At 42.7% G+C, this 12388-nt stretch overlaps 1 protein-coding gene across 1 annotated transcript in view; it reads left to right on the top strand.

Annotated features, from left to right (window-relative positions):
* Znhit6 (zinc finger HIT-type containing 6) overlaps positions 1–12063 on the top strand; it is a 33120-nt gene extending 21057 nt beyond the window's left edge. Inside the window, exons 7-10 of the mRNA XM_041658294.1 lie at positions 1214–1294; positions 2913–2990; positions 8823–8947; positions 11881–12063. Of these exons, the coding sequence (XP_041514228.1) occupies positions 1214–1294; positions 2913–2990; positions 8823–8947; positions 11881–11921 (325 nt within the window). The 3' untranslated portion in view covers positions 11922–12063. The remainder of the gene's footprint in view (positions 1–1213; positions 1295–2912; positions 2991–8822; positions 8948–11880) is intronic.
* The last annotated feature ends 325 nt before the right edge of the window (positions 12064–12388 follow it).

The following is a 12388-nucleotide window of genomic DNA, read 5'->3' as shown; positions in this document are numbered from 1 at the left end:
GTCATCCTGCATGCCCCACTCCAGGGCTCTCTGATTAAACAGGTAAGGACTTAGTGCTTGTCACACCGCGAAGTACTCATCGGCAGTGACCTGCCCTGAGCCTGGAAGCACCAGATCAAATCAGCTGTGGTGCTGAGTAAGGAAGCAGGTCAAGGAAGAACAGTCAAATGTGGTTCTGTCTCAGTCTGAAAAATCCCAGGGAACTAAGTGGTATCCATTTCAGGAATGTCTCCAAACAGGGTAGAACCCTACAGGAGCGAGTTAACACAGACCGTGGCAGTCATTTGAGCAGAGAGCACAGGTTTAAGCAGAGGAGTGTGATCTGAATCAGGAAGTCTGAAGTCCATGAGCGGTTACATGGACACAGAAGACAACCCAGAATTCTACTATTGAAAAGTTCCGCTTGTAGCGTTAGATCCCTCAGAAGATATGGTAGGTACATGTATGAAACATACATGTATACACCTAATAATACATCTAAATACACATGCATGTCCTAACTTAATATATATACTTTTAAGGTTCTTTGATTGAGTATATTTTTAGGTATCACAGGCTTTATGCTGTGTGGTTTCTTGAGTTAGGGAGATGTCTAAGTTGATGTCAGCTAGTGCCCTCAGCATCTGTCTCCACTGGACGCTGCCGTTCTTTGAAATTGTCACGGGTTGTGGGTGAAGAATCTTGTTAGCACCGTAGTCAGGAGTGTGAGAGCAGTAGTTGGTGAGCCGGGTCACTAGGACGTTACTGTTTCAGAAGGGTCTTCATTGTGTTATCCAGCTTTTTAGAGAGGTGTATCGCCATGTGCTTACAAGGAAGTCTGCCGACTTCAGATGCTCCATTTCAGCCTGGTTTGTGGCACTGAGAGTGCTGCAGCCCTCCAGAGCTCCTTCAGTTCCTTCCTATGCGCGTCTGTACGCCCCCATTCTAGCTTCCTAACGTTTGCGCATAGGTGTATGTTGAAAGAGCTTTCATATTCTCATGAGTGATTGATAAGGAACTTTTTAAAATTTTTACTTTATAAAATGTTTTTTAAAAGCCTTTCTGTGCTTTTCTTCTACATAATTTTAACATGAAAGAATGCTATATGCTGTATTTTGCCAAGAGTAAGATAAAGAGCCCTTGTTCAGTTTTTCCACCAAATTTAACAGTTTTTAAGTTAACATTTAGCAAATTATAAATAATAATTTTGCTGTTTTCTTTCTCTGTTCGAAAGAGTACCAGATAATAAAACTATTAATGAAATTCTAAAACCTTACATTGATCCTGAAAAATCTGATCCTGTGATTCGTCAAAGGTATGTTTCAAAAATCGTGTAGCTTTCTGGCATGATTTAAAGTATTAACTTAAGAAATGTGTGTTTGTGCATGTGTAAGCATATACATGCTGCAGAACACATGTGGGGTGAAAGCTTTGGGGAATAATAGGCTCTCTCCCGCCACCACGGGGACCTCAGGATAGAACTCAGGCCGTCGGGCTTGACCACAGCATCTTTACCTGCTGGGCCATGTCACTGGATGCAGACATTAAAAGTATTTTTATGTAGCCAGGCGGTGGTGGCGCACGCCTTTAATCCCAGTACTCGGGAGGCAGAGGCAGGCAGATGTCTGTGAGTTCGAGACCAGCCTGGTCTACAAGAGCTAGTTCCAGGACAGGCTCCAAAACCACAGAGAAACCCTGTCTCGAAAAACCAAAAAAAAAAAAAAAGTATTTTTATGTGTGTATTTATTATGGGGCGCTGTGACTGTATTTAACTGTTGTAAAGTGCAGTCGTAGCTAGCCACATTTACTGCTCAAGGAGGCAGTGATGGAGGTTAGTTGGTTCATTTAACCCTCACACCAACTCTGTATAGGAGACACGGGTTCATGCCCATTGTACAGGTGGAGAAACTGAGCCTTAAATAAGTAAAGTAACCTCCTATGACTAATAAACAAGGAAGCTGAGATTCAAACCCTCGCAGTACCATCAGACTGAAGTCTGCAGTCTTACCCTTAGACTAGACTGCCTTTCAAGTTGAACCATTAATTCTACAACTTGAAACTTTTCTAGTAACTGTTAAAGACAGGAAATTATATTTCAGCCAAGTCCTCCCAAAACTAAATAAGGTAACACTTTGCCTCCAGAAATACAGCACGGTCCAAAGTGGCTAGCATAGCTCAGTGCCGAGTTCTGCCCGAGTGTGTGTATTGAAGTCGTGTTAACTACATGAGAGCAAGCTGCTTCTCTACCATGCTCCAGTTCTTCCATCAGGGGAATGAGACTAGCACTAGACAGGAAGTCCAGAGGGACTGGGGCAGCCACAGCAGTGCTTAGACAGGAAGCTTGGTGGTGAGTTGGTTTCCAGTGTTCCTGGGCAGGAAGAGACAGCTTTATTCTCAGCAGGTGGTCTGCTCCTGGGATGGGCATGTTGGTTTGGTTCCTGGGGTTTGAAGTCCACACCTGGTGAATCCTCAGTGTCTGATCTGCTCTAGTTGTTTCTCGCTATTGAAGAAGGTAGTGCCAGCCAGACTCATGCAAACCATGCATGAACCAAGCCCTGTCTTTGGGACAGCTCTGACAGTTAAAGCTTGATTGATTGACAATCTGGCTGTTAATCATTTGCTCATGTACTTAGCATTAATAAAAAACATCATTACTAAATTGGAGACAATAAATTAGTAAGCAGTTATTTGCTGACACAAGTATATTTTTTAGCACATGAACTGACAAAACGAGACTTTTAATTTAAGATAGCTAAATTAACCAGAGAGTGAGAAGGTAATTTTTTTTCACATCTTGCTTAGACAACATCTTTAGTTTTTTTTTCTCTGTTCTTGGAAAGATAAATTAAGAACATTAGCTATTCATAAATGTTTAGACTTTATAAAGACTATCTTGAAATATATTTAATTTTGCTTCTTCCACTATGATGCAGATTGAAAGCCTACGTACACTCGCAGACTGGGATCCAAATTTTAATGAGGGTTGAAAATATGCAGCAAAATATCATAAGGTAAGATTGCTTTCCTCTGTTTCCTTATCTGTAACTAAGTAACTTGATTAGGTTAAGTAGCTAACTACTATACTAGTTGTTTGGCTGGCAACAAAAATCTAGACTTATAAAAATTACTTTCAAGTTAAAATACTAAAATAACTACACTTACAATAAAATTTGGTATCAGTCACCTGATAGATAAAGTATCCTTAGATGCTACTAAAAAGTTTCTAAATCTCACATATTTCAAGAATATATGCATGAGTTCCAGTGTTTACAATTGTGACTTTGGAAATCCTAAAGAGCAGCACACAGGAAGGCACAGGGTGCTCTCACAGACCCTGAGCTGAGGGCTCACATCTGGAGGGGAGTCTGCACCACTGAGCATTCGACAGCTCCTTGTCCTAGGCTGCTGCTCTGGGTGATACCCACCTGGCTTCAGGAGTAGGGGAGACAAGGGAAGTGTTGTCCACTCTGTTTCTCAAAATCCCTGTTCTCTTTGGTTTCCTTTTGTGTGTGTTTTTGTTTTTGTTTGTTTGTTTATTTTTTGGTTTTTCTAGGTGGAATTTCTCTGTATAGTCCTTACTGTCCTAGAACTCTCTATGTAGACTAGGCTGGCCTCAGACTCACAAAGATCCACCTGTTGTAGGAGGCCACTAGCGTCTCCCTCTTCTCTGTGCCTTGTCCTCTAGCTCTGGAGGATGGCCAAGAACACTGGCGATAGCCTGTGATGTCTGGGATGTGTAGGATGATACTGGCCAACAACGCCAAGAGAGGTAACCCGTCCCTGCACTGGGCTTCCCGTTCGTTAGCCTGTGTTAGAGGCATTGCCACTCCCAATAGCAGGTGACTCCACTAGAGCTTTCAGTTGTCCGTATGGACAGCATGCCCAAGCCAGGCAGGATCCCAGCAGGGGGAGGGGATCTGGTGACAAACCATCTCTACTTGGAGAGAGCCAGTCTGTGGGGTCTGACCCCCTAGTAGGTTGAGCACACTCCAGTTAGCAGCCACACATCCAAGAGTGTATTTCATGGGCAGCACAAACTGAACTTAATAGGTTTTTTAAAAAAGAAGAAAACAAAGTTGGATGGTGGGGAGGAGGGTGGATCTGGGGTGAGGTGTGTGGAGGGATGAATATGATCAAATGCATTGTATAAAATTCTTACATAGCTAATAAAAAATGTAAACCTTAAAACAATAAATTTTAAAAATACACAAACTAAATAATCTATTCCAGTATCTTCCGGAATTAATTATTCTAGAATGAGCCATACTCTAAAATGCCACCAGATGACAGTGAATAGATTTATTATACTGTAATAAGCCTTAGATTTGTTTGTTTGTTTTGGTTTTGTTTTTTTCAAAAAGCCAGAGGTTCAGTTTTGTACTTTTGGAATGAATTGATTGTACTTTTAACCCAGAAACCTAGATTAAGAAATACATACAGCTCTACTAGAACATAGGCTGTGTCCTACCTTTGGCAGATACATATCAAAGCTTCCAGAGTTTTACAGCTGTGATCGCCTCATTCAGTGACCTTATTTTGTAGTGGAAAAATCCTGTGGACTTGAGTCAACTATTAAATTGTTCCATCTGGGGAAAGTTGAGCTTGGTCATTAATGTATTTTAGGGAATGTAAGGGTGGCGCTCTAGAGTCACTGCCTAGATGGGAATAGCATTGCTGTGACCCTCTCTTTAAGTCTCCTGAGTGTGAAGAACAGATGCCTGCTGCCCTAATTTGCTGGGACAGGTAGAGAAAGTGAAGAAATTGGCTGCTTTCTTTGAAAGATGGGAACAGAGCCAAGGTCACGCTTTAGGATCCGGACCTTATTTAACAACAGCCCCTGTGACACCTGTTGAACCTACTAGGTGAGCCTTGCTGCCCTGCTGATGCCCCTGTGCAGCTGCTGGGAGCAGGGGCAGCTGCTTCAGGGGCAGCTGAGCAAGTAAAACAAGTAATGTCTGCGGTGTCCCTGAGAGGGAGACAAATGTCGGGATCATGATTCTTCCAAACCTAAGTAGTTTATCCTCTGGCAGCAGCGCCTGCTGATGGAAATAACAGAGTTGAAGAAATTTCAGAAAGATAGAGGTGTCCTTTGGGCTTTGGTGACCCTAACGACTTACAATGGAGCTGAGTCTTGAGTGTTTTAAGAGAGCCAAAACTGAACTTTTAAAACTTGCCTCAGGATGTTGGAAACTTGTTTTTTAAGTACTTTTAGATTCTTGAGAATAAACATGACAATGCAACCGTGGCTCGGAGGTTGTGCTAAAAGTCCTATCCTTACCCTTAGACAAAACACACACAGGGCAGAGCTGTGCCTGGTGCTTACATGAGCGCTGCCCCTTCTTACTAAGGCAGTCTAGGGACTTGTCCTGTATTGTATTCAGGCGAGAGGCTGTGTGCACGACTTGTGTCTGAGCCAGTTGTCTCTTTTGTCACTAAACGCTCATAACTTGCTGTCATTCCTATTTCAAGGGAATTTCAAGAAATGGTTAAAGAAGGGATGTGGGCTGGGGAGATGCTTGGTGGACAGAGGATTTGCTGCACACACATGAGGACGTGCATGTGAATCCCCGGCACTCTGGGAAAGCTGTGTGGTAGCTCATGTCTGAGATCCCTGTGCTCTCATCACTGAGGTGGCAGCAGAGAGGGAGGGTCCCTAGATGCTCTAAAGCCAGCCAGTATGTTACATACCACAGCAGACAGCAGAGAGCCAAGGTGGAAGGTGACGACTGACTCCCAAGGCTGTGTGCACACACGTACATGCACAACACCCATATCATACACACACGCCAGATAAATATAAATAAAATAATTAAAAGATCAAAAGTGATTTATCCAAAATCATAGACCAATGAGTGGAAGAGCAGGACTTTAATAAAATCTGTAGACGAAGTTTTCCTGTCTCAGGAGCCACTCCATTTACCACACAGAGTCTTAATATTATTTATAAATGCTTGGCCAATAGCTTAGGCTTGTTACTAGCTCTTACATTAAAATAGCCCATATTTCTTACCTATGCATCATCACATAGCTCATGGCTTGTTAACCTCATTTTCTATACATTCTGCTTGCTTGGTAGCTGGCTGACTGGTGTCTCTCTCAACTCTGCCCTTCCTCCTCCCAGAGTCCTCTATGTCTGGCTGTCCTGCCTATACTTTGTTTGGCTACCGGCCTGTCAGCTTTTTATTAACCAGTGAGAGTAACACATATTCACAGTACAGAGGAATTATTCCACAGCAAACCCCTTTTAGACTTACTGCTTCACTTAACTAAATTCCAAGTCCATAAAATGTTAATTCCACTTGTATTTGGCAGCCTTTCTGCCAGTGGGGGAGGAGGCGTTTCAAGACAGGGCTTCTCTGTGTAACAGTCCTGGCTGTTCTAGAACTTGTAGACCAAACTGTCCTCTTAACTCACAGAGATCCACTTGCCTTAGGAGCCTTTCTTTATGCACGATGTCTGTGGTCATCTTTTAGTCACTGGTACACACTTAATGTCCTACTCAGAGTAACCACTAGTTAAAAAAAAAAACCCTAAGAAATGCAAATTTTCAGTTAAGAGTCCACATTGAAGTAGAATTATGAATTATACAGTCACCAAGTGGGACCTTAAGTCTGGACGCTTACTGCCCTTGACAGCAGTGTTCCTGTGTAGAGGATAGTGACCACTCAGCAGGTACTAACTGAAACTGTGGAACAAGGGCCAGGGAGGTGGCCCAGCAGTTAGGGGTGCTTGCTGCTCCTGCAGAGGAGCAGAGTTTGGTCCTCAGTACCTGTGATGGGCGGCTCATAGCTGACTGGCAGTTCCAGGGGCATCCACATCCATGAGTTGTACGCTCAGACAGACAGATACATAGATAAAAACCATTCATCACACCCGAGTTTCGCTGTGTTTGGGGGGCCTAAAAAAGACTTAAAAATGTATTAGTTGACAGGTCTCTAAAATCTTTGTATCTGAAGTGTTTTTGCATAGTACCTGCTTGGCTTGTGACATAAGAGTGGATTCTCGAGGTAAACAAGTGTAAACCGAACAGTTTTGGGTATGTGATTTGTTGCTTGCATGCAGTTTTTATATATCTTTACATTCCTGCTAGAGAGGGAGATGTCTGTCTTCGGGTTGTAGCGATTGTGGTGTTGACAAGCCAGGCGATGTTGAGAAAGGCAAGATTTTTGTTCAGAAATGTACCTAGTGCCACACTGTGGAAGGAGAAGCAAGCAAGAGACTGGGCCAAATCTCCAGGTCTGTCTGGCGAAAGACAAGTCAGGCTGCTGGATTCTCTTACACAGACGCCAACAAGAGCAGTGGTGTCACCAGGGAGAGGATACTTCGGGGAAGAACATCCCTGGAACAGAAATGATCTTCGCTGGAACTCAGAAGGCAGAAAGGGCGGACCCGGTAGCTTATCTACTAATGAGTACTTCCGCTGCCTTACTCACTGCAAAACAAATGTCTCGTGGCTCTTAATGTGAACTGTACTCTAATGCGTACACCAAAGTTTAGATCAAAGCTGACTTGTGGCAGAGTGGATATCATCTTTTTTAAAATAACAATTTTAGTTGCATAAATACTATCACTGCTCTCCCTTTCCCCAGAGAAGATAGAACTTAATTAGTAATGTTCTGCTTTCCACAAAGATGGTGGTGTCACCTCAAACCTATTGAATGGTTTTATACTTAGATTTATATAGCTGGGCATATGGATATGTTTAAACACTGGGAGAATTCTTCTGTCACCATCTCCAAAATGAGGAGACTCACCTGTTCCAGAAAATAGTTAAATGTCAGAAAGCGACTGTCTGTTCTTGATGCTGTCATTTTAATTAGAATTCCCTATGTCAAAGGATGCTGCCTTTTCCCATTGAAAGATACTTACTGTGGTTTGTGTATGATGTCAGAGTTTTTAGTGCTTCTTTGTAGTTGACCTATAGATTGAAATACTCTTAGAAGCCATCAACTTAGAACTTTTCAATTCTTTATTGTTTAGGACTAAGTTCTAATTCAGAATTGTCCTTAAACACCGTCAGAAACAGACAACACTGGAACACCCATATCTGTGTGATTGCTAATGGCTTATTAGATGGAAAGATTAAGATAAAGGAGGTAGTTTGTGTGTTTTCAACAGTAAGAAGATTAAAAGTGACCATAGATCATGAAAAGAAGAACATTCCTCTGCTGAGAGCTTATTGTCTTTACACGATATCAGCAATAACATTGGGGTTTGAGTCCCATGTGTCTTTGGCAATCTGGAACAACCAAGTGCAGATTAAATGCCATAAAATGAGATAGAATATTGAAAGTGTTTGCTATATATGGGAAATTATTTGCCAGAAAAACTGAAATGAATAGAAACATCTCTTTATTGGCAAAGCCCCTTAGGGGAAGCTTTGTGGTTTGGAATAATCACAGAAGATAAGCAATTTCAGACGTGTGCCCAGGCTGCCTAAAAAAAAAATCACGTTTCTCCTAAGAAAAGCTAAGTTGTATTGCTGTATACTATATACTGACTTTTATGTTCAGTTGTTTTATATACGTGTGTGTCTGTGTGATTCATGTTTTTCTTTAGCTACTACTGGTTTTTGTTTTTTGAGACAGGGTTTCTCTGTGAAGCCCTGACTATCCTGGAACTCACTGTGTAAACCAGATTGGCCTCAAACTTGCCAACATCTGTCTGCTTTTGCCTCCCAGGTGCTGGGGTTAAAGGCGTGCACCATACTTGGCAGGGTTTATTTTTTTTAATTGTTGCTTTTTAAATTTATTTTTAATTTTGTGTATATGAATGAGTATTTTGCCTGCGTACATGTTATAAAAGATTAATTTAAATGTTAAGGGTGTTTTCTTTTCCTTAAGATATTATGAACTGGATCCTGACAAAAGTCTCTTGGACAATCTGAGGAACAAAGTGATCATTGAATATCCGATTTTGCACGTGGTATTGAAAGGATCCATTAATGGCGTGCAGCTTCTTCACCAAGGTAAGCATGCTTGTCTCCTCCCCTCTTAGAGGACAAGCGGTTCCATGGCTGCTCCCACACTTTATACGTGTGTTACAGGTGTGAAAGAGTGTACTGTGCACCACAGCTGGTGATGAAAGCACCAAGCGAGCAGGTGCCTTGTCTCCCCCCTAGAAAGTGTGACTCTCATGATCCTGATTGGAATGGATGAATCGAAATGTCTTCAATTTTGCTTTATTAGAATTTTCAGATATAATTTACTGTTTCTACTGAAAACTGTAGGTGGAGTTTTTCATCGGAATGGCAGGGCAGCTCTGTCCCCTCAGCCAGCTCCCAAGTAACCACACAGAGACTTAATATTAACTATAAATACTCAGCTGATAGCTTACGCCTGTTACTAACTAGCTCTTACAATTTAAATTAACCCATATATCTTACCTACGTTCTGCCACGTGGTGGTGCCTTCTTTTCAACAGCGGCAAGTTCATCTTGCTGCTCTCCACAGCTCCTGAGACTCCTACCTTCTTCTTCTCAGGGTTCTCTGCCCCAAAAATCCTGCCTAGCCATTGGCCAGTCAGCTCTTTATTAACCAATGAGAATAATACATATTTACAGTCAACAACAGGATTATTCCACAACAGAAAACTAGAGATTCATGAAACGAGAAATTGCTGGGTTTGTATCCTCCCTTCTAGTAAAGAATGCTGCTGAGGGAATGTGTTTAAAGTCTGGGCTGCATTTAGCTGAGCTTATACTATGGCTCGCCTTTTTATTCCCTGCCACTTCTGTCTCTGCCATGTGAGAAGGTACTAGAACCGCAGTATAACTGGAAGTGGTGTGTGTAAAGGTTTGGTGTCTTAAAAATCTCTTACCGACTTTCCGGCCATTGATCAAGGTAACCTAAGCTCAGTTATGATTCTAGAAGGTGACTACTTGGAACCCTGAAATAGTAGAGATAGTATTTCAGCTGAGAACTGGTGGGTCCAGGCCACACTGTGCTGCAGCAGACCCCGAAAATGGCATGTGGGTCTGTGTTTGGATCGTTCTCTTTGGCATGTGTGCTTTGAGTGTGGAGATCTGTTTGTGAGGTGTTTTCCCCTCGTGTATGTGTGTCATTTTTTTTCTTTCTTGAGTAAAATTAATAGAATTTCCAAGATTTTTTTTCCAATGCCATGACTTGAAACTAGGTTTTAATTAGCAAATGTAGAGATTTTTAATTATAAATTATGAGTCTCTAAGCTTTTTATTTATTCTTACCTTTGTTTTTCACAATTTGAAGGATAGCCAATTTTCTCAAATGAGGAATTAGTTCTAAGAAACCACTTTTATTTTTTTAAATATTGTAAAAACCTTCCTTTTTCTTCAACATGATTAACAAAGTGTTAAGACTTCTCTATGTTGGTTTGAGGGAGAGCAGTTGGGTGAGTTACTAGCCAGGGCAAACATGAGCTGTGTAAACAGAGCACACAGCTCCTCTTTCACCTTGTTTAGGAATGACACGTTCAAGCAAGGCTTCCTGGGATGAAGCAGTAAGAAAGGCTAATTCAGCCTGAACTGCAACCTCAAGCAGAATGTGTTGCTGTATTTTGGACTGATTTACAGGCGCACACACAGTCGACTCTTCTCTGGAAATGATTCTGTAGGGCTGCCGCAAGAGAACCTGACAGAATCAAGGACATGCTGGAGCCAGCACATCCTAAGTGCTCTCCCCTTGACTACTTAGTAGGGCAGGTCTGCAGGCATTGATTTGTCTTAGCACATAAAGGTGCTGGTGCCTGTCTCTTTGAACAGTCCTGTAGTATTGATATTCTGTACGGTGGCCCTGGTTGGGGGGATTCCTATAAAAACAGAGCATTGTCTTTGGAAAGCCTTGAAATTTTTGCTCTCTCCAAAGGTGGGGGGAAAGTTGAATTTTTATCCTGAGAATAGAGTTTTGGTTTGGGGGGGGGGGGGGGATAACTCCTTCCACTTACTTCTTCCCCCTTCTTCCTCAGCCTTCTTTGCTTTCTTCCCTTCTGCTGTATGTGAGTACAGGGTGCAGCTACATGAATGCACAGCTAAGCTCTGTGCAGTGTGTGCCACGACAGACCCCTTCTCTACCTCATGGAGCCAAGCAGCGTAAACGTTAAACAAGATAATTATCGTTTTTAGCGACTTAGTTTTATTAAGTGTGTACATGCGTGCATGTGCATACCTCCTGCACAGTGCTCTAAAGGCCAGAAGAGAGTGTCAGGTCCCCTAGGCTGAAGCCAGAGCAGTGTGAGCTTCTCCATCCCACTCCAGTGGTTGTTGAGAACCAAGCTTTTGTGCTCTGGAGGAGCAGCAAGGGCCCTCAACCCCAGCCGTCTCTGCAGACCCTGATCCTAGTTGAACCCTAACAGAGGTTGAAGTGTTTCCTGTGTTGCTTACTTTTAGTCTCATGTTTAAGGACGAAGTGATATGCAGTCACCAGGGGTTCATTGTACTCACTCTGGGACAAACCCAGGGAGGAGACGTTGGGTCTTGGTCATGGAGAACTTCATTATTTCTCACCCTCAGAATGGCAGGAGCTTCAGAGGCCTCCATTCTGCTCAGTCTTCTGTCAGCCCACATGCATTCACACATACTCACTCTTAACTTTAAGTTAAAAAAAAAAAAAACACATATGTAAAAAAAAAAATTCCGGCTGCATGTGAGTAGGCTGTGTGATAATGGTGTCGTGAATATGGATCATAACTGAACCGTGAGGCCCGTTCCCAAGTCTTCCACAGTCAAGAAGGGTGTACCCTCACAAAATAGAATTGCCACTTCATTTATTCTGTCCAGAATTGCCGATCCTGGCTGCCTGGGACGTGACATGGTTTGTCTGTCCCTGTGAGTGGTGCTGTTGCTATGCATCAGAAGGGAGGAGAGAGGAGAAACAAACAGGCTGAGCAGTATAAACATCTGACTGTATGTTTACATGCTTTTTCCAGTGAAAAGTGAATCTCCCCAGAAGCTTGGCGAAGGAAATTGAGCACTTGTGGAAGAAGGTGAAAGTTCCCAGATGGTCGAGAAGATCCTGTGTGGATGGACAGTTGGGTGACTGAGGAACTGCTGAAGGGTGCTTGGAATGTGTTATCTAAAAGGAAATTAAAAGCATAACTTTCTTTTGAAAACAGTGTATTTTGTCGCCTTTTGACTGAAGTACAAAGCCTTTCCCCCAGATGAACCCTTCCTGCATCTGATTAGTGAAGGCCTCCCTAGACTTTAGTACACTCACTTCTGTACGCTGGACCAAACCCGCGGATTACCTGTGTCAGCCATAAAGAAGGCCTCCTCCGTGGTTGCACCGCACTGAAGAGAATGCCACACTGGGCAGCCAAGTGTCTAGCCAAGGAGAAGCACTCTCCGAGAACTGGCCGTCCTTGTGTTTGGTTTACATGTAACCCTCTCAAGACAGCTCGTACTTGAGACACTCTAAACACAAATCACTCTGTGTTA

This window comes from Microtus oregoni, unplaced genomic scaffold (genome assembly GCF_018167655.1).
Source record: "Microtus oregoni isolate MIOR12 unplaced genomic scaffold, Mior012 000000F_ref0000247, whole genome shotgun sequence".
Classification (NCBI taxonomy): Eukaryota; Metazoa; Chordata; class Mammalia; order Rodentia; family Cricetidae; genus Microtus; species Microtus oregoni.
This window is presented reverse-complemented; position numbering and strand designations above follow the sequence as displayed.